This window comes from Ctenopharyngodon idella, chromosome 5, assembly GCF_019924925.1.
Source record: "Ctenopharyngodon idella isolate HZGC_01 chromosome 5, HZGC01, whole genome shotgun sequence".
In the NCBI taxonomy this organism is placed as follows: domain Eukaryota; kingdom Metazoa; phylum Chordata; class Actinopteri; order Cypriniformes; family Xenocyprididae; genus Ctenopharyngodon; species Ctenopharyngodon idella.
In genome coordinates, this window is record NC_067224.1 from 26,555,640 (window position 1) to 26,578,458 (window position 22,819).

At 37.5% G+C, this 22,819-nt stretch overlaps 1 protein-coding gene across 3 annotated transcripts in view; it reads right to left on the reverse strand.

Annotated features, from left to right (window-relative positions):
• Positions 1-22,819, reverse strand: part of osbp2b (oxysterol binding protein 2b) — a 68,437-nt gene that overhangs the window by 25,287 nt on the left and 20,331 nt on the right. Inside the window, exon 1 of one of the 3 annotated variants that reach the window (XM_051895224.1) lies at positions 18,399-18,561. The exons of 1 other annotated variant lie outside the window; for it this stretch is intronic. Coding sequence is in view for 1 of the 2 variants with exons in the window: in XM_051895223.1 (XP_051751183.1) it covers positions 2,092-2,305 (214 nt within the window). In the remaining variant the exon portion in view is untranslated. Of the gene's footprint in view, positions 1-2,091; positions 2,321-18,398; positions 18,562-22,819 lie in introns of those variants that run through there. One more of the 3 variants, XM_051895223.1, reaches the window with a different exon arrangement.

A 22,819-nucleotide genomic window follows, 5' to 3' on the forward strand; every position in this document is an offset into this window, starting at 1 on the left:
GCATGAATGGGAGTTAACGTCTGCCTCCTTTTTCCCTGAACTTAAACTTTGTTACAGTTACGTTTGATCACTTAAATTCAAATGCAAAATGCTGAATTACTCACAGAGGTCAGTTTATTTGAAAATGCTGTATTACTGTTACTACAAATAAAGCTGTTTCTGATTTTGCTATGTTAGGGGCTGTTCACACAGAATGCGTTTTTCCATTTTTATGTAAATGCACTAGACGGACGTGCAAAACCGTTGCGCTCGTGTCTTGCATCTTTTACAGCATCTCAAGCATGACATGGTGTTCTAAAAAAGCGGCTCTCGAGTTAAAATCAGTTCAACTTTTAAAAAACGTGTCTTGCGTTTTTTCCCTATTCCGCTGCCCACGTCTCGTGTTTTTCAAAGCAAAAAGAACATGTTACTCGTGGTAAATCAAGAAAACAAGAGATTCAAACAATAAGACTAACCATGCTGAACTATTAACATTGATTAGTTTTCTGTTGATAAAGGTATCCAAAACAGCTGCTCACCTGTCTAAAAAAACATAATATATTAAAGTGTCTTTGGTGTTTCCATGGTTTCTACAGAAGTAAAACAAGAAATTGAGGGTAACTCGGATATGACGTCATTGACAGGCGACGCAATGACACGGGCCGTTACACTGGTTAAAATAGCTGATTTCTATGTATTTAAACATTGTTAGAAACATTTGGGATAATGTAAGTACACAAGTCAACAAAATGTATAACATTGTTCTAGTGGTTTTTTGGGGGGTATTTAAATGCAAAAATCTTATATATTGCGCATTTAATGGTTGATTGGGCAGTTGTGGCCTAATGGTCAGAGGGTTGGACTTGTAACACGAAGGTCGTGGGTTTGAGTCTCAGTGCCGGCAGGAAATGTAGTGGGCGGAGTGAACGAACAGCGCTCTTCCATTCTCATTACCCACAAATGAGGTGCCATTAAGCAAGGCACATAAACCCCCAATCGCTCCCTGGCACCGCAGCAAAAATGGCTGCCCACTGCTCTGGGTGTGTTCACATTGTGTGTGTGTGTGTGTGTGTGTGTGTGTGTGTTCACTGCTGTGTGTGTGCACTTGGATTGGAGAAATGCAGAGCTCAAATTCCGATTATGGGACACCAAACTTGGCTACACTTTCACTTTCATTTAAGTAGACAGCGAACATGTTAGGCAGCAATTACAACTTGTGCTCGTAATGATTACAATATAAGGATAATGTTACAATTTCAGGATAATATTTTGAAGCTTTGCGTGTCAATCCAGTCAAGATCTCCTCTCCAGCACTAAGATCATACAGATTTCTGTCTAATTTCTGTTCTCTCTCTGGTCCATCTTAATTTAGATGTCTGTTCATTTTCTCAAGCTCAAACTTGAGCTCCTGTCAGCCAAAACCTGGCTGTGAATCTCAGTCCAGAACTGTTAAAGGTCACACAGCTGCTGCATGAAGAGTTCAGAAATGATCCTAGACAACGACTGACTTTCATTGATCACACTGATGCAATTGAATGGTCATGAAACTTCATGCCCTGTATAACATAAGGCCATAGTTAACCCAATCTATAATCTATCACATACTATGCACACCTTGTGCATTACTATCTATTTATGCACCAAGAATTTGAAATAGATCACATTCAAGTAAAAAATACGTACAGTAATGGCAGTGTATGTGTAACAACTTGTTAACTACAAACCTTATTTTATTCATAAATCAAAAACAACTATTTTAAAAACTTTTTTAAATCAGCCGGGTTGGTCTACAAATTGACGTCATGACTGAACAGTTGTCCTGTACTAAAGAAGAGCTCATTCACAATTCACAATACTGAAAGCAACATTTAAATCTACGCACAAATACAATTTGTGAAAGAGAAAGAGAGAGAGAAAGTTAAGCTCCATCTGAAGTCAGGAACATCATGGGCGTTACAGTGTGCTCGGACAAGTCAATCAAACTCTGGACATGAAAATCAGACTAGGGGAGGAAGTGCTGACCCCACACTTCTTTGCAAGAAGACCAGGAGAACGAAACACAGAGATTGATTACAGCAGAACACAGTTAGAGTCTTATGGGTCATATCATACCTCTGAGGCAGGTGAGGTTCAGGAGATGACAGAACGAAGAGGAGCGAGTCGGTGCCCGTACGAGAGCGAGAGGAGCAGGAGTATGCGATAAAGATGAGGAAGTGTCATCTCTTCCTCCGGCGTGAGTGCACTGACCATGGCTGAAGCGGCTCAGGCAGCCCGAGCTGCAGAAGGAGCGCACCGTTCCCGGCCCCCAGCATGCTCCACTCTTCATTCCACCACACTACAGGCCTGCCGCTCCTCTTTCCCTCCTCTCCGCTCCTCACACACTTGCATACACTTACTCAACCAACCGCTGCACAGGAAGTATGCCGGACTACTATATCAGCTGGTGAGTGCAGGGGGAAGCGGGCACACTGCTGAGTCTTCTCATCCGGCATCACAGACGTGTGCGCATGCACACACGCTCGCTGTCATGCTGCAAACGAGCAAACACTTCTCTCTAGAGCCAGCGCAATTATAGACCTTACCGGCCTTGATTTCACATCCTCGCTATCCTGCCTCACCTTCAGAACTCGCACACACACACTCCGATAGTGCAGCATATTGGCATTCTTCTCCTCGTGCACAGCTTAATGCAGTGTAGAGTAGGACAGAGCGAGGGGGAGGGAGGGATACAGTAGTCTGCAGTACACTGCTGTCTTGACTGGAATAGACCGCTGAACACACCTTCTGTCCTTGCTTTTACATTCACACACCTCTTGCAATGACTTTCCTGAGTTTAGTGATGAGAATAAGTAGATGCTTCTTTAACTACAGACACATTAATGTCCTAAGGGTTGTTTTTTAGTAAAACTGAACAAATTTCAGGTTTTGCAGCTTTTTTTTTAATATGAAGGTCTCATTAAACTAGGTATTGAAAACCTAGTTTTATTTATTTTGCTACTTTTAAATGCAGTTAATGTTTAGATTTTGTTTTAACCTTGTACCAGATTGTCAATCATTAAAACATGTGAATTATTAAAACTATGATAATGTAAACAAAGACTATTCCTAAATATAAATATTCCTAAACTATTTTTTAATGTTTATAGTGTAAAAATATATGACATTTTTACACAAATTATGATTTGCCTTCAGTTATGGCATCAAGGAACTTGTTTCCACAAAAATATATATGCAGCACAACTGTTTTCAACATTGATAATAATAAGACATGTTTCTTGAGCACAAAATCAGCATATTAGAATGATTTTTGAAGACTAGAGTTATGGCTGCTAAAAATTCAGCTTAGCCATCACTGGAATAAATGACATTTTAAAATATATTACAATAGAAAACATTTATTTTAAATTGTATTAGGAATTCGCAATATTTAGTGCACTCTCAGTGCTGGGTTGCGGTAGGAAGGGCATCCAGCGTAAAACGTGCCAAATCAGCTGTGCGGATCACTTCGCTGTGGCGACCCCTGACAAGAAAGGGCAGGCCGAAAGAGAGAGAGAGAGTAATTCATGATATCACTGTTTTTTTACAGTATTTTTGATCAAATGAATGCAGCCTTGATGAGCCTTAGAGACTTCTTTCAAAAACATAACAAAATCTTACTGCCCAAAAATTTTAAATGGAAACGTAAGCTGTTGGAATAAATTAGAAAGCATGTCTTGTAAAAAAAGTGCATATGTGATGTGATCTGTGAAAACTTATCACATGGTGAAATTTTACCTATCACAAATCTGTTTTTACTTCTTTCATAGCTTGTCTGTAACAAAAGTTATGGTTATCACAAGACGGCTGATCGCTCTGATTTTCAGGAACGGAATTCTGAGAAAAACAGGTTTAAATAACTGTCACCCTCCCTTTTTTCGCACAGACATGAAAATGCACTATCCAAACATAAATGGTTATAATTCAAGAATGCTTTGGAATACAGACCTAAGGTTGGTCTTGTTTTAAAAAAGATCCTTGTCAGATTATTGTAGAAGTGAAATAAATTATGAAAGTGAAATTTTAAAAAAGTTATAGAAGTTTAAAAGGGACCTATTATGCCCCCATTTACAAGATGTAAAATAAGTGTCTGATGTGCCCAGAGTGTGTATGTGAAGTTTTAGCTCAAAATACCCCACAGATCATTTTTTATAGCATGTTAAAATTGCCACTTTTTGGAGGTGAGCAAAAACGCGCCGTTTCAGTGTGTGCCCTTTAAATGCAAATGAGCTGCTGCGCTCGGCCTAAGAGGGCGGAGCTTCAAGAGCTCATTCTCCGGTGTCAGGATTCAGTCAGGACGCACTATAATGTCAGAAACTGCAAATATATGCTGCATGGAGATAGAACAGGTATAGTTTAGTTTAATTATGGTTATAACTTATATTGTCTTCTTGTTTTTATCCACTATAAAAGTACAAGCCAGTTTACCAATGCGATTTATAACGTTTATTGTACTTCACACAAAATATGAAGCGTCTGTCTTCACTCTAGAAAGTCACTGTAAGAGCTTAATAAAACAGTGCAAGTGTGCATTAAAATATTATCCATAAACTCTCTCTCTCTCCCTTGCATTATCATCAACATACACAGCGAAGTACACAGAAACACTCGTTACAACTAACAGTAAAACATATATAAAGACATTTTGCCTTTTCGGGTGGTGCTTAATAAACTGGTAAACTTTATATCCGTAAATCAACTCTGATGAACTGTAATAAAGTGCTCTCACCTTCATTACTGCCGTATCCAGTATCACTCTGGAGACTGTATGTTTTGTATTGTCCCTTTGTATTGAAATTCGTTCACAAAGCAGTCCGGTGTGAAATGATTCGCGCAGACATAAAACAAATTTAGGTAGAGTTGAGGGAGCATTTTCTTCAAAAACAAAATGAATCCACCTCGTCTTCAGCGGCTCAGATTTAGGGGGTAAATGGAGAGAGCTATGTGGATTAATCCATCCAGCTACAGAACACCTAAAACGCTCGGGAGACATTCTCGTCAGTGCAGCAATGGCGGACTTTGTACAACTCGCTGTGAACTCGCTCAGGGCAGTTCTATGTTAAAACGGCAGTGTCTGTCAACATTCGTGGGCGGGGCCTGTGGCTTTTGTGACATCACACTGCCAGGGATCTGGAAAGGCTTGTTCTGAGACACTGCTTATGATTTATGGGCATTAAAAAAAAAGGAGTGGTTGGATTTTTATCATTATAGGGTGGTTGTGTACACACACTGCCAACACAAATTTATGTCCAAACACCATGCAAAAGTGAATTTTGCATAATAGGTCCCCTTTAAGCTTATGAAAATGTAAAAATATAATTGTTTATATTTTATAATAATATATTACAAAGCATGTTTTACTCTTAAACTGCAAGAAAATAAAAGCCAAAAATGTCAACATTCCAACATTTAGGTTGAAATGTTTCAAAAATGAGCTTTCAGTAAGATTTTGTTTGGGCGCAGTATCAAACTTTTTCACTAGATGACACCCAAGCTCCATATCTGACCACTTAAGGGCGCCTCCATTTATTTGAGTGATCTGAACCATATATTTCCATATTTTCATACATTTTATGAAGTAGACATCCTATTCAGAAGTAGTATGGGCAGTTTGGCAGTATTTGATTTGAATTCAACCTCTAATAAACATATAATTAGAACATGTGTGTTCATTATAGCTCCGTTGTTCTCTTGTGCCGTTCTCTTTGCGTGCCGTAGTTTATACAGGACTGGCGGGAAATTTGCATTAATACACCTTCATTTTACATGTTATATGATTTATTTTGATAGGTGAACTGTCTTTGTCGTGTTAAGAGAGGGTGTGTGGTGTGCTGGGTGTGTTCTTAAACAGTAACGTTAGAGAAAGACAGCCTTGCCACTATGAATCGCTATTTTTCTGTACTTAACAGACGAATTTTGCCAAGATATTTTCAGAGATGATAGACAAGATGTCATAGAATGATAATTTAAGGAAAACCCAATTTTGACAAAAAAAAAATGACATTCGACCTATTTTTTGACTTTACTGAAAATGTTCCATTGCGACATCCGACGGGTTTTCCCAGATCGCATCACATATAGTCGAAGAAACACCCAAATAATAATCAAAGCAACACTGCTAATGTAACCAGACCTAATCGACCCACTCAGAATGGGATTTGCACGCTAATGAGAAATAGTGATGTCCGGTTCACAAACGAATCGTTCTTTTTAACCGGTTCTTTTCAGTGAACCGGTCGAACCAGTTCACCAAATCGGACTGAATCGTTAAAAACAGTTCGCATCTCCAGTAAGCAATACTCACTTTTTGACGTGCCTGACACTACCTCTCGAAATAAACTAACATCCCGGAGTTATTCAGTTACTCCAACAGTACACTGACTTAACCTGCTGAAAAGAGAGAACTGATGATGATGAGCACGAGCAGCAGAGCAGCTGATATGAGTGCACATGCGCAGCGTACACGAATGAACGTACACGGCCTGTCACCGTTCTCTTTCTCGAGTCAAGAATCGGTTGCAACGGTTTTCGGATCACCAGTACACAACCGAGAACTACTTCTTTCGGACATGTCCGATTTGAGAACCGATGAGCTGATGACACTGCGCATGCGTGTAATTTTTCAAGCGAACGAAAAGCATGTTAGTCAGGTTTTGTTGAACAACGGAAAGTGTGATAATATAAAACATACTGGAAATATGTTTATGACTTAATTCAAAATACAAAAAGTGTATTGTGCTTTTCCAAATACACCATAACAGATTAATAGCATACAAAATACTGTCCATAACTACATGCCAACATGAACATAATATTTTGCACACAGATCAACCTAATGTTCAGAAATAGTTCTACCAATTTCTTTTTCTATATTAATGTTATTTAAAAAGCAATATAGTAAAAGTTGTGCAGTTGTGCTTTCAAGTTATTTTTTTTTAAAGATAGGAAACAATTAATTTTCGTAAAACTATCAAACTAAACATTTATTTGTTTCATAAATAATCCATGGACAGCTTATTTAATTTCTAAACAAGGTGATATAAAGATAAAAAAAAACTGACGTAATCAAACAACAGCGAGAGCAAACAAGCGACTCCTTTTGAATCGCTCTCGCGGTTCTCGAATCTCAATCTCGTTCTCGAGTAGAATCGGTTGCAACGGTTTTCAGATCACCAGTACACAACCGAGAACCGCTTCTTTCGGACGTGTCCGACTTGAGAACCGATGAGCTGATGATACTGCGCATGCGTGATTCAGCGTGTGATCTGAAGCTACCGAACAGTAATGCACCGGTAAACTAGTAGGACAACTGATGCTATGAGAGGACTCGAATGAGGGGCCAATCTGGTGAAACGTAAGTTTATTTATAAATCATAATGTAAGAGGATCATGGTTTCTGCGCTGATGAAGACTAATTTATTCACTTTATAACTGTAAAACTTCGTTTGCACATCACTGCCTGTATATGTGTTTGGATGCTTTAGATGCAAAACTAAATTGTAAGAAACGTTTCAGATTATAATGATGTTTAGGTTGACTGATGTTATGATTACTGACTTTATATATTTGAATGTGTTAAGTGTTTTTTCATCCCGGCCCGCGATAGACGACGTCATCGTGGATGACATCATTACGTCGGAGCGTAAAAGAACCGGTGAACCATTTTTTTCAACCGGTTTATTAAATTGAACTGTCCAAAAGAACCGGTTCGCGGAAAAGAACCAAACTTCCCATCACTAATAAGGAAGCTAAAGACCGCAGTCTCTAGCGTTAGTCGCTGGTGCGCCTCTTGTGGCCAGGGGAGTGAGGTTTACAGGCACAGCTCTTACTAGCTTGCCTCCGTTACACTCACCACCCTAAACCTCACTCCCATCCGGGTCACGGCACCAAATGTAACCGGTACTACTCGATCCACTCTGAGCGGGATTCGAACCGGCATGGGAGGCGGGTATGCTAACAAGGAAGCTAAAAACCGCAGTCTTTAGCGTTAGTCACTGGTGCACCTTTTAAGGCCAGGGGAATGAGGTTTACATGCACTGCTCTTAAAATAACACTGCTGTGTCATTTAACATAAATTTTACAAAACACCTTTTTAGCACTGTCAAAGTTAAAGTGTTAACTTAAGATTTATATAAAATACATTTAATGCAACAGTGCTGCTTTTGGAATAATATTTATAAAAAAAAAATATATATCACAGTTTCAATTAAAAATCTCAAATTCTCATCATCAACTCCTGAGAGGACGTCGCTCTGTTCAGCCTTAGCAGGGCTCTGTGTCCGCTGCAGTGCTCTGACCGTTTAAAGCAGGACAAGGTCACTGATGTAACATCCACACACACACACACACACACACACACACACACACACACACACCAGAAGTCACCTGCCACTGTGCAATACACCATTACTTCTGCTGCACCACAAGGTCACCTTGAGTAATTTGTGTATGAACACGCATGCAATCCATCAGTTTCAATTCAAATGATCTACCCTGACAAATACAGCACAACATGGATGCCAGTGTACACGCCAGACACATGCTCACACACACACACACACACACTATCCTATCCATAATCAAATTATAATTGAAAACTTCTGACACGTAAAAGTGTTTGTGCCTGCTCATAGCTATTCTAAACCCCAAAAACCAAATGATGGATTTTATTTCATGCTGAAAATGAGGAGACTTTTCACCTTCCCCCTACGCAGCTGTTTCAGACCAGCACTTACCAGCACTGAGTTCCTGTGCTGAAGACCATCAGTGACAGTGACTCAGTCTGGTAATTGGCAACAGAAATAAAGAGCATGAAGAGAATAAAGGGCAGATGGCACACCAGATACAGGCCTGTCACAATTATTACATGATCTCCTGACCGCAATCATTTTGTGCATCTTTAGATTCCATCATCAGATGTTTCCATCCAAATAAGCAAATCCACCAAACTTAAGACCAACGCAAGTGTTGCATTTTAAACTATGGCCTACATAGCATATGAAAAGTACCATATTAATGTACTTACATTGTTACTATGATTACACTGCAAAACCAAATCATTTAAATAATTGATGTAAAGTTGTATATTTTATATATATTTTAAAAAGTATTTATATTTAATAAAAGTATATATAATAGTATATATAGGCTCCAGACTGCGACCAAATGGTGACATTTTGGTCGCCTTTTTTTCTTTAAACCTTTTTGTTTATTTTATTTATTTATTTATTTAGTTTCAAAGCTTTAAATATTATCCAATTTTAATGTTTTTTTTTTGTTTTTGTTTTTTAAAAAACATTATTTGTTCATTCTTCAAAGATTGTCCCCTTTTGTAAAACTAAAAGATTTGAGATGCAGAAAAACTAACACTTGGTGGCAAACAAACACTGTTACTTAAAAATAAAAAATAATGAAATTATCACTATAACCAGTAGATGGTGGCAGAGAAGCACTTATCAGCTTATTAGTCATTTCCTCTCCCTAATATTTTTTTTTCACATTTTTTGCTTCTGAATGTATATTTAGAAATGAATGAAATCACTATTATAAAATATCAAATCATAAAGAAATTTATTTTTGTCAAAGTTTGGCCCTTTTTTTAACTTCAGTATGAAGGAGGAAAAGTCACAAAGTCTCATAAACAATAAAAGTTTTTCTGAATTACCAAGAAAGCAAGTACAGAGAGCTCCTTTTATAATTACTGAAGCTGTAGGTCAAGAAGAACAATGGAACATTTAATAAAAGTAGAATATTTAAAGATTTTGCATGTTATGGTTGCTCAATGGCACTGGTGCTACAGCTTTCAAATCCCCAACAACTAGGTGAAGAATGACATAAAAGTATTCTACTCAAGAACTACAGACATGGGATCAAGCTCAAATATGACTTCATATATGAGCTGAACAATACTGTAAATTATCTCACAACAGACTGTATTTTAGCAAAAACATACTAGAGCAACACAGCTGGCTCTCTTGCAGGATGTCTTCAGGCTGCTATGGCAGATCGATCAGTAAAGCAGCTAAATACGTTCTGCAACTACAGATAACAGCTTTAACACAAAGACTGCAGCAGTCAAACTCGAACAGTCACAATGGAATTGCTTTAAAAATGAACGAAAAGAATATTAGATTGAAATGATTTATTTTAATAGTTAACAACCATCATATTCAGTTAGAAATGAGAGACAGGAAGAGAGAGAGGTGGATGGGTAGAAATGAGTTCTAGAGGAAATACAGATATGAAAGATGCTAAAAGAGGAGAGTCTATATTTAAAACCCAGCAGAAGGAAGAATCCACTGGAGGACAGGATCCTGAAGCACAAACTCTCAAATAGTACCACACTGATAAATGATAGGAGACTTATAAGTGATGAGTTGTGTGATTTTGAGCTAAATGAATGGAGCCCTGAAAAATGACTGAAAAATAACAAATAAATATGGAAGCTTGTTTCCGCCACTGAATAAAAAATAAAAAAGACTTTTTTTCCCTCACAATTCTATATATAAAGTCAGAATTGCAAGACAAAAGTGACTTTTTACCTCAGAATTGATAAACAGAGTTTATATCTCACAATTCTGACTTTATTGCAATTGCGAATTATAAAGTCAGAATCGTGAGATATAAACTCACAATTGTAAGAAGATGGCAAAATTGTGATTTGACTTTTGACACAATTGGACTATAACACAATATAAATGCACTCACAATTGCGCATTTTTATCTCACAGTTCTGAGATAAGAAGTCAGAATTGCAAGATAAATATGCATTTGCAAGAAAATAGTCAAAGTTGCAAGTTTATATCAACTTGCATTTCTCGAAATAAATGTTAGGACCACTACCATGATAAGATGATTTCAAGTTCAGAGTACACTCCATAAAAAAGCATTGTGTCAAGCACAGAACTGTGGGTGGAGGTGTACTTGTGTGTCCTGAGTACCTGCCAGAGATACACTTTCTCTCAGAGCTATACAGAAAAGTCTAAAAGTGGAAAGTCAAAATCACAGGAACATAATCACAGGTTTAATAACACATTCTGAAGGGGTGTTTATAGGACCCATCTTTAGAGAGAGGATAAGACTTCACAGCCCTATACTCTTCAAATCAAGAATAGGATTGTGAGCATTGACATGAAATCACATCTTGCAGGCATTTTATACACAGTACTAGTCAAAAGTTTGAAGAAACCTGACTGAATGGATTTCTTTTGATCTTTTAATCTAAACATTCATGCCTAAATACTTCATATTTAAATTAGATTTACATAAATACTTAATATTTAAATAAAATATATAAAATAAAATAAATCCAATCAAATAAAAATTATTTCTACAAGGAGTCACTGGCTTTCACTTAAAGGGTTAGTTCACCCAAAAATGAAAATTCTGTCATTTATTACTCACCCTCATGGCGTTCCACACCCGTAAGACCTTTGTTCATCTTCAGAACACAAATTAAGACATTTTTGATAAAATCCGATGGCTCAGTGAGGCCTTAATTGCCAGCAAGATAATTAACACTTTCAGATGCCCAGAAAGCTACTAAAGACGTATTTAAAAAAGTTCATGTGACTACAGTGGTTCAACTTTAATGTTATGATGAAGTGACGAGAATACTTTTTGCGTGGCAAAATAAAAAAAAATAAAAAAATAACAACTTTATGCAACAATATCTAGTGATGGGCAGTTTCAAAACACTGCTTCATGAAGCTTTGAAGCTTTACAAGTCTTTTGTTTCAAATCATTGGTCCGGAGCGTGTATCAAACTGCCAAAGTCACGCCCCCCAGTGGTGAGCCATTGAAATTTCGAAACACTTATGACGTAACGAAGCCTCGTTTACTGAAATCAGGTGACTTTGGCAGTTTGATACACGTTCCATCTTAATTAGCTTTCTGGGCATCTGAAAGTGTTGATTGTCTTGCTGTTAATGCAGGCCTCACTGAGCCATCGGATTTTATCAAAAATATCTTAATTTGTGTTCAGAAGATGAACGAAGGTCTTACGGGTGTGGAATGACATGAGTATTTACCTGAATATTTCTTATGATCTTAAAGACCTTGGTTTAAAAGCTCATGCCTGAATACTTGATTACTCAATACTTTTAATAAGATGTAAATAGTTACCTTAATATTTAAATAAAAGTTATATCTAATCAATAAAATTGATTTTTTTTTTTTCATAAGGAGTCAATAGCTAGGCTTCTTCTTAAGTGAATGCTCTTTCCCTTAAGCCTGAGACACAAGTCCATCAGTGAGTCAGAGAGCCAATCAGATGCAGACTTAAAATATGCCAATTGGCTCCTGCTTACAGAAGAATGCCACACACACACTATGATTCCTCAATTACAGGCTGATACAACGTCTCAGACCTAATCCACTAACGCCCCCGTGCAATTACAGCAGCCCATCAATACACACAAACGATGAATCATAGAGATGCAACACACACACACAGACATCATAAATCCCTGTGAATGTCTTAGGAGCCAATATTAATAGAGGAAATAAACCAAGTATTAATCAGCAAGTTTGTTTGGGAGATACACAGACCACCTGCTACCAGAACACATCACTGGTGAGAAAACATGTCTCAGATCACACAAGCACTATAAGTGAGTCCTCTTTAGGGGATGGAGTCGTCTCTCCTCTCAGCTCCTCTTACCCTTTTGCCCTGGAGGCCCTGGCTGTGGTCCAGCTGGCTGTTAGTGAAGTGCCACTGACCTCGTTGATACATGCAGCACCAAATGATCCAGAATGCATTAGAAGACTGGCACAAAAACACTCGGACGCCTCTTATGTGTTGGACTATTATGATGATAGTTAAACAAAATGACTGGAAAACAGTGCGAGTCTAAAAATAAGGAGATGAGTTGCAGTGGTCCAGAGACGATAATCAGATTCAGATGACATCTTATCTAAAAGAGCCACGAGACAGCAATCCAATTACTAAAGCCCAGATCAGACCTGACAGATTATTTACAACCACCTCAAGTACAAATAAACATGCTGCTTACACACATTCAGCTGAGGCTTTACTGCATTTAGTCCATGTCTTCTTTGAGGCCATATATTACAAAAAAATGTAATTGAAATTTGAACTATCATTGAAATTCACCTTGATGTTTAAAATCTGTATGACTTGCTTTCTTTTATTAAACATAAAAGGGGATTTTAAAAAAAATAATATAATGGTTGCGTTTTTTCAGTATAATGAATATGAAATAGAAATGGGTCTGTTAACGTCAAAAAGTATCATTCGAGTCGTGCATCAAATTCCAAGTCTTCTCAAGTCACATGATAGATTTGTGTGAGGAACAGACCAATATTGAAGTTTTTAGTCACTGCAAAGGGTCTGAAATGGACTACAAAATTGTATCAAACCAGTGTTGGTATTGTAAACTAAAACTAAAACCACTTTTGGTATTGAAATAAAGCTCAAATAAAATACTACAATTACTAAAACTAAAATTGAAATAAAAATAAATTCAAGCTAAATATATATATATAAAAAAGAATAAAAAAGGACAAAAGCACACAATCTTAAAACTAAAATTAAAATGATACTTTACAAAAAAAAAGCTAATTCAAAATATTTAGAAATTCTATACAATTCTATTCTATAAAAATTCTATAATTAATACTAAAATAACACTATCAAATGGCATCAAAATCATTTTAACCAATGCCAAACACATTGACTCTAACATGTCTTCTGTCTAAATGTCAATAACATCAATGATGCCTTTTTTTATTTTAGAACTACAGCAGAGGGAAAGACATGAGGTTGAGTAAATAATGACAGCAGGTTTGTTTTAGGTGAACTATTCCTTTACCTCTCCACAAATAATGAAGCATTTGAAATATAAATGTATAAAAATGTATTTAGTCAGAATACACAACACATTTTGAATGGTAGTCAATAGAGAAACATGTTGAACATGTTGAAACAACTTGAATATTTGGGTTTAACAGCTGACATATGAAGTTCAGCTAGAGGATATTCGTTAGAGTGTGAAGCAGCATCTTTACTGAATATGAAAATACTGTAAACAAAACCATAGGCAAAGAGAGATTTCACTTATTTAGAAATGCCACTGTTTTTGATCAGATTTACAGACAACTATTTAAGTTGTTGTCTGCAGTGTGAGACAGAACCACAGGAGCATGAGTTTGAGCATGGCTGGATCCTGCTGTAATCAAGAGTGGATTCGGCCCAAGACAGCCCACCGCAGAGACACAATTTAATATCGCAGCCCTTTCCTTCCGCCAACATTTAATATGCCATATGCTCTGCTCGTCTCTCTCTTCTTCCACATATTCCACCCATCATACACGTCCACATCCAAACGCAGTGTTTGCATAAGGAAAGGGTGAGATTTCACTGTTCACACTTCTTTATTGGGCAAAACAAATCGTTTCTTGGTTTACGCGAGGCCAGCGGGCATGATTGAGTGTTCGCTGTTGGGGTTGAGATTGGTCCTGTGGGGAGAGGCAGCTATACACTGGAGCCGTTCCTGTGGGCCAATGTGTTACAGATCTGTCCATCTGCTCCATACACTATACTTCATGCTCTGCAACATCATCTCAATCTCTGTCTCTCACTTTTCCCCTTCGCGCCTGCTATATTTCACACCAGGGAGCGTTCAAGAGAGAAACAGCTTCTATAGATAGAGCTAAATAGTTGGCGGAATTCGCCCCGGTTTGTGTGTGCATTTGTGCGCAAGTGTAAATATTAGAGAAACAGTGTGGGCAGGGATTTCTGGGTAATTCTAAATGTCTAGACTAGACTCTTCTACATGTAGGAGGACTCTAGTGCTTTCAGGGTAGTCTGAAAAGGGCAGAGGCAACAACATGAAGAGAGGAAAGATCACAGAGGACATCTGTGCCAACTGCTAGACCATGTGGCGAGAGCAGAAGAAGAATTACACCAAACAAGCAATAACCAAACAGCAAGGGAGTGGAACAGATTAAAAAGCTCTGCAGCGAAATAATGTCACAGACCATACGATAAAGAAATGCATGGCTAAGAGAGATATCAGGGAACATAAGAGAAGACATCATGGCAGTGTTTCCTAGAGTTTACCTTCAGGATCTTTTAAATTCACTTCAATTAAAAATCTCTGGATAAGTAGGATTTTTTTCCTGTTTTTGAAAGAGGTCTTTTATGGAAAGGCTGCATTTATTTGACCGAAGTCAAGTCAAGTCATCTTCATTTATATAGGGCTTTTCACAATACATATTGTTTCAAAGCAGCTTCACAGTGACAATAGGAGAATTGGTTTTTGATTGAATCACTTCCATTGTAAAAACTGTGTAGTAGTTAATAATTACTTAAATGACACCTTTCCTACTGAAAAAAAAAAAAAAACAAATACCTTTAATGCGTTCTTGCCGTTCATTTACGTGTTTAGTTTATAGGTTTGCGTGTTTGAGTGTGTATGTGCGCAGAAGCTTGGTCTTTTTTTAAAAAAGCGATATTTGCCAAATTACTTGTCTGGTACGCATAATACAGAAAAATTAGTTGTGTCCGCCGATCTATGCGAACTGGAATAATTTTGATAACGTTTTATCTATACATAGGGAAAGGAAAGGGAAGGAGGCCTTCGCAGGGGATAATTTAGTTGAAACGTCAGGGCTGCTTTATCATTATGTCTAGGCGCAGGTCCTTCATCTCATCTGGATACGGCCTGGATCTGGCAGGCTGCTGCAAACCTCTGGATAAACAGAGAGAGACTAATATTAGCATAGACGCCATTCTTCTTATGATGTAGCGAGTACATCAGGTGTTATGGGAAGTGTTCCTGGTTCCGGCTGACCTAATCTATGCAGCCTAACAATTTACATGATTTGAATTATAGAAGTAGATAATGTGTTATGTGTATGCAAGTTTAAACAGAAGTGTTTTTATTCTAGATTTAAACTGACAGAGTGTGTCTGCTTCCCAAACAGTGACAGGAAGACTGTTCCAAAGTTTAGGTGCTAAATAGGAAAAGGATCTACTGCCTGCGGTTGATTTTGATATTCTAGGTATTATCAACTGGCCTGAATTCTGAGATTGCAATTGACGTGAAGGACTATAAAGCATTAAGAGCTCACTCAGGTACTGGGGAGCTAAACCATTTAGTGCTTTTTAAGTAAGCAGCAAGATTTTAAAATCTATACAATGTTTAATAGGGAGCCAATGCAGTGTTGACAGAACCGGGCTAATATGGTCATACTTCCTGGTTCTAGTAAGAACTCTAGCTGCTGTGTTTTGGACTAGCTGTAGTTTGTTTAACAGGCGAGCGGAACAACCACCCAGTAGAGCGTTACAGTAATCTAGCCTTGAGATCATGAACGCATGAACTACATGTAGTTCATGCAGTTCATGTAGTTCATGTAGTTCCGAATATATAATATTGTGAAATATTATTACAATTTAAAATAACTTTCTATTTTAAAATATTTCAAATATAATTTATTCCTGTGATGGAAAAAATGCTGTATTTTCAGCATCATTACTCCAGTCTACAGTGTCACATGATCCTTCAGAAATCATTCTAATATGCTGAATTGGTGTTCAAGAAACAGTATGATTGTTCTGCTTAATACAATGTGGAAACAATGATACAGTGTCTTTTTCAGGATTCTTTGATGAAGAAAAAATTAAATACAACCTAAACATATTGAATTCCTTTCAAAAAAAAAAAAAAAAAAGGGAAAAAAATACATAGTGATCCCAGATTTTAAATGGCAGTGCATATACCGTCACATAAACATCTAGTCAGTTGTTAAACACTGATAAAATGGAAATAATGCTATAGTTTGCCCATATGTTTCTTCTCACGCCGGTCAAGCAAACATACTGTAGCATCTGTTTGCAATAGATAATAGTGCTGGTTTTGCTTGTATTTTACACTGTAATTTTTCTGGAACAGAAAACGATCAGCAATGAAGTGGAGTGGGCGATCACGCTGAATATTGTCTCGTCTATGCCACCACTGACCACACAGAAGAATACTACTTAATATAATAACCTTCAATGTTTTTAATGACTAATAAGGGGATGATTCAGAGTGTAAAACAATCTCAAATGGCTAACTGCATATCTTCAGTAAACTGGAAAATAGTTTTTATAGTTTAGGTTATTATATCTATTTAGGTTTGTTTCAGTTTGAGCAATTGTAGTACTTCAACTTAAACAAAAACATGGACAAATCACAACAAGACACATACAAGATATACAAGACACAACGGACAGATTTGCCACCTCAACATCACAAGACACAGTTCAGAAGAGCCACAGAAATAGAGAGAAAGCAGAAAAAAAAGAGGATGAGAGGAGGAAAAGAGGTAACCAATGAAGAGAGAAAGAGTACGCATGAAATGAGTCAGACGAGGAGAGACAGAGTGACAAAAAGCGAGAGAAAGGAAGAAAGGAAGTCCACAAGAGAAAGCGTGGTAATCCCATCTGAGACTGCAGTCTGGAAGTGAATGACTGGATGGCTGGACAAATAAACAACATGAGGATTCACGTCTCACACTAAAACATCACCAAAGGATGTCTCTCCTTCCTTCTCCCTTCTTTCTCCTTGTTTCCAGCCAGTTTTATAATCAATTACGACTGTTGTAGAAACCAGGCTGAGTGTGTATCCAAGCATACAGAGTCTCTCAACTGTACAGTGAGTCTCCCTGTGGGCTAAAACATACAAACACACACACACACACACACACACACACACACACAAAGGTGCAAACGAAGCGAAAGGCAAAGACTAATAAAAAGCCACAACGCAGTTAAAATCCTAAACATGAAAAAATGGAGATTAGGACCCACATAGATGTTTTCCCATCTCTCTCTGTCATCCACATACAAACCACATGCAAATCACACAGTAATGCCCAACAGACAGATATTAAGAAAGGAAGGAGCGATGGATAGCGGGAGGAGAGATGGATGGAGGTATGAGGAAGAGAGAGAGACACCATCTGTCAGTGTGTGTAGTAAATCAGGTCAGGCTGGAGTGTCTGAGATTATAAAACGCACACAGAGTCATAGCACAGCGGTGAGACATATAACAAACACCACACAAATAACACACGCACCCACCTGCCATTGACAAACAACACGCACACAACAGAAACTTATCCGTATCTGAATAGACTTAGCGTTAATAACACAAAAAAACAATCACACTTAACAACTCGAAGACTACTAAATCAAAGGAGACAAATTCTTCACATCTCTTAAAAGATATTTAATTAAATATTATATTAATTCATGTGATATATATATATATATATATATATATCTAATGCAACTAGGCACAACCAACTCAAGCAATCCGAATCACAATCCTGAGCTTTTATCAGCAGGACTGGACACATGCTATGATATTACTTACAGGAGAGAGCTCTTCTCCTCCTCCTCTCTGCTGGAGAAGAGGATCACTCCTCAGTTAAGAATCCAGCTGGAGCTGAAGGAAAGAAATAAGAGTGTGCGAGAGAGAGAGTGAGCTTGTCTATGAGCTCATCCTCATAAAAAAAGAAGAGGTCACTTCTGTCGGATCTTTGCTCTGGTCTATACACTGAGAAAATGAATGAGCTTACTGAGAAAAAGGAGGGGTAGAACGACTGGGAGGGGAAGAGCAGCCAGTAAGATAGGTGGGAAAATAAGAGCAAGGAGAACAAGGGAGAGAGAGAGAGAGAGAATACCGGGGAAACCGTCACCAATTAATCGTTGACACTTTTGCTCAAAGAACAGTCTTCAGCACCATGGACAGAGGAATGGAGAGCGATAATGAGAGAGCGAGAGTGAAATATGAAGGGCTAAATGAGAACGTGTTGTCCACATATCGGGTGTGTTGCGGTGGGTGTGAAATGATGACAGGGACACAAGACGCTTCTTTCTTGCCTTGTGATGTGTCTGCTGAGGAATGCTGGGTAATGAGTGCACATACCAGAACTGATCATTCAGCTACACTCTCTTTGAGTGTGACAGAAAGGAAGCATGTCTGCATACCTTCATTAGACTCTAAACAAGCCCAATGTCATGCTGTTAAACAGCTCAAAAAACGAAAAAAAAGAAAATAGACATTGACTAAAAACAGAAGTGAATTAAAGGCCAGTAAGCATTTTGTAGTGTCATACGTAAGTCACAATGCTAATGTGAAAACTGACTAAACCCTAACAAATCCATACAAAAGTACAGAATGTACAAAGTATTAGTGAAAAGAACTCTTTGGACTTCTCACATTTTCTAACTGTGTTAAACTCAACACAATGTTGCCATGTGGTTGTTAGGTAGTTTTTTATTGGCCCAAGTCAAAAGATAGCACTCCTGAGCTGTGTCCGAAATCGCGTACTCTTGAGTAGGTACTTATTTTGAATAAGTAATTACTTCGCAACTGCTAAAAAAGTATGTTCTATATAGTATGAGTGTGTGTAGTATGACTGTAATCTGGACATACTACATTTGCCACGTTGCCCTTATCTACCAGCTTCAGTTGCCATTCACAATTTCACATTACACACCACTCCTTAAAGGATTAGTTCACCCAAAAATGAAATTTCTGTCATTAATTACTCACCCTCATGTCGTTCCAAAACTAAAAACAAAAGAAAATAAAAAAATTTTTATGACTTTATCCAACAATTTCTTCTCTACCCTGTCATTCTCCTACACTGTTTACGTTGAAGGCACATTGCAGAGCTTCCGTGTTCTACGTCAGGACGCCGACTCATTATTGGCCGGATCCTGCGTCAGCATCGCATACATGCGTCGTGCTGCTCACGTGAACAGCGTCGGCCAAAAATGAGCCGGCGTTCTGACATAAAGTCGTTATTTTTGTTTTGTTTTTGCGCACAGAAAGTATTCTCGTCGCTTCATAACATTAAGGTTGAACCACTGTAGTCATATGGACAATTTTAACGATGTCTTTACTACTTTTCTGGACCTTGAATGTGGTAATTTCGTTGCTTTCTATGGGAGATAAAAAAAAACCTCTCAGATTTCATCAAAAATATCGTAATTTGTGTTCCGAAAATGAATGAAGGTCTTGTGGGTTTGGAACAACATGAGGGTGAGTAATTAATGACAGAAATTTCATTTTTGGGTGAACAATCCCTTTGACTCACACAATCTGATGGCATCATTCATATCAGTAGCAGGTTGGAGGAGCTGTGTGCAAAATTTTTAGCACCCTATGTGAGCAATAATAATAGGGATGCTTGGCTACTAAAGACAAATTAACTAAAATGTCTAATACAGGGATGGGCAATTCCAATCCTAAAGGATTTTTCAAGTATGTTTGATTAGGGATAAAGCTACTCTGCAGGACTGGAATTGTCAACTCCTGGTATGCTCTCAGTATTGTTGTCAGTGACGGCCTGCCACCTGCTGGCTTTTTGATGATACTACACTATAAACTGCATGTGTTTACATGAACCAGGTGATGAACAGGTTTACCAGGTGATAGCTTATTAAACAGGCAGATGCTTGTATCCGAAGAAATCTAGTGCCTTCAAGCTACACATTTATCACATGTGTTCTATGGGGATTAAACCTATGACCTTGGTGTTGGCGAATCGGTATTTCAATCTATGCAGGCTCTCAGTGCAAGATCACATCACCATGGCACCCACTCCCACCATCCTGACAACCAGACACTGGAGCACAGGGATCAGCCGCTGTCAGAGTGACTCACAGACTGTGTGAAAACAAACAGAGTGAGGTGGGTCTGCTGGGACACCGAGGCAGAGAGAGCGTGACAGACAGGTGGGGGATGCAGACAAAAATACTGGTTCAAAAATAGATACTGTTATGAGCAGGGCTTTTAGAGCTCATGGTGTTGATATAAAAGCTTGAGATCAATGATGTGAGTCTGACCCACTTCTCGGTCTCTCACTTCCTTTAGGAGATCACTCTCTGACGTCATCATCTTTCAGCACAGCTCAGGCTGACAAAGACAACCAGATTTTCCAATGCAAACCTTGTCTAGACCAAACCAAGCTTCCTGTTTAGTAATATTTTATAATCATAATCTTAATCTTGATTTTCACACCTACATGAACAGTTTAGACAGCACCAAAGGTCTTCTAGGTTCTTCCTAGAAAAAAAAGTATAAATATAATAAAGTAAAAAAATAAAAACATAAGTGTAGAGGCCAAAAGTGATGTCCGGCCTGGGAAAATGGACATTTTACTTAAATATTATTAAAATTTTGTTAAAGATTTTTGATGCAATGAGATCTAGGCAATCCAGCAATGATTATGTCAGAGATCAAATTTTACGTAAAAATGACAAACAAATTAATCAAGTAAATAATAATTTATAATAAAATTGTATCTAACAAATGAAGTTTGTGAAGATCAGAGTATAGAGGAAGAAGGACAAAAGAAGTAAGATATTTGCAGAATGACAGGAGAGGGAGAAGAGACGAAGCAGAAGAAGAAGCAGAAGAAGTAGAAGCCGAAGAGCAAATTAAGAGCAATGAATATATATGCAGGAAACTTACATCCTCTTAAACTTATGTTTTGCTCTAATAAGAAAAGGTCAAACAGACTTATCCATTATGTCATAGTTGGCGTAACGGCTAGGTCGGAGTGACTGGTCAAATGTCAAAGAAAGATGAAAATAGATATAGAAGGTGATGTTTTGACACCTTCAAAAGAATATTGCAGCTCTTGCATAAGAGATGGAAACAGACGTATTTTGATATGAAGGTACATCACATAATCAATTTTGATGGAAAATACACCCACTCGATCTTACAGCACAGAAGAGACACCAAAGATCTTACATTTGGAAATATTCAAACAGCAGAGCATATAGTAGAGAATATATAAACGATTAAAGAAATCAATAACATGTAAAAGTATAATAATATATAAGGAATAATTAATAAAGAAATAATATAAATAAAAACATTATCATAAACATTGACCATTTTAGATAAACCAGTTTTGTAATAATAACAATAATACATAGTTGTTCCTGGAGTCAATTGTTTTACTTGTGATAAAGCAATGAAACATGCCAAATTGTGCAGACATAATTTTTGGGCAGGCTGTTTAGATTTGGGGGTCTTTGGGGTCAGTATTAATACTTTTATTAAGCAGGGATTTAATTAAGCATTACCTTAATTAAAAGTAAAGATATGTATAACAAATGTGGTTCTTTTGAACTTTCTATTACAATTTTTTAAAATTGCTTACACAGAATTTCTGAAACTATGGCTCCTTTTCTCTAAACTCAACAAACAAAACATGCACACAATATGCAAAACATCAGACTTGCAAAAGTAAACACTTCATTCAACTATTACACCTCTTCTAAAAATGGTGTTTTTGCATAGCAATTCTACACACAAACCATTAAATGATTAACCATATACACACCAAACTACACATGAATGTGACAAATGTGAAACACTATAGCATCTTGTGTTCTTCAGTGTGCACTGGAGTGCACATAGCATTCACACATACATGTATGTGCACAAATACACTGATTATACAGAATGCATTCACAATCGTTGTGCAATTGATGAACTTTACAGTTACTGAACTAAACTGAATCTACACTGAACTGACTCAAGCTGAATGATGACACTACTGGCTGTTAGAGCTGCTTTAGAGCAGAATTTGAATTTGGTACTATTGTGAAGCTGCTTTGAAACAATCTGTATTGTATGAAGTGCTATAGAAATAAAATTGATTTGAGACATTTACACTATAAACAGAAATGCAAGGGGTAAAAATAATTTCTTTCTTTCTCAAAACATTGAGTTTTAATTTCTAAGTGAACAAATTGGTAAAAGTGTTT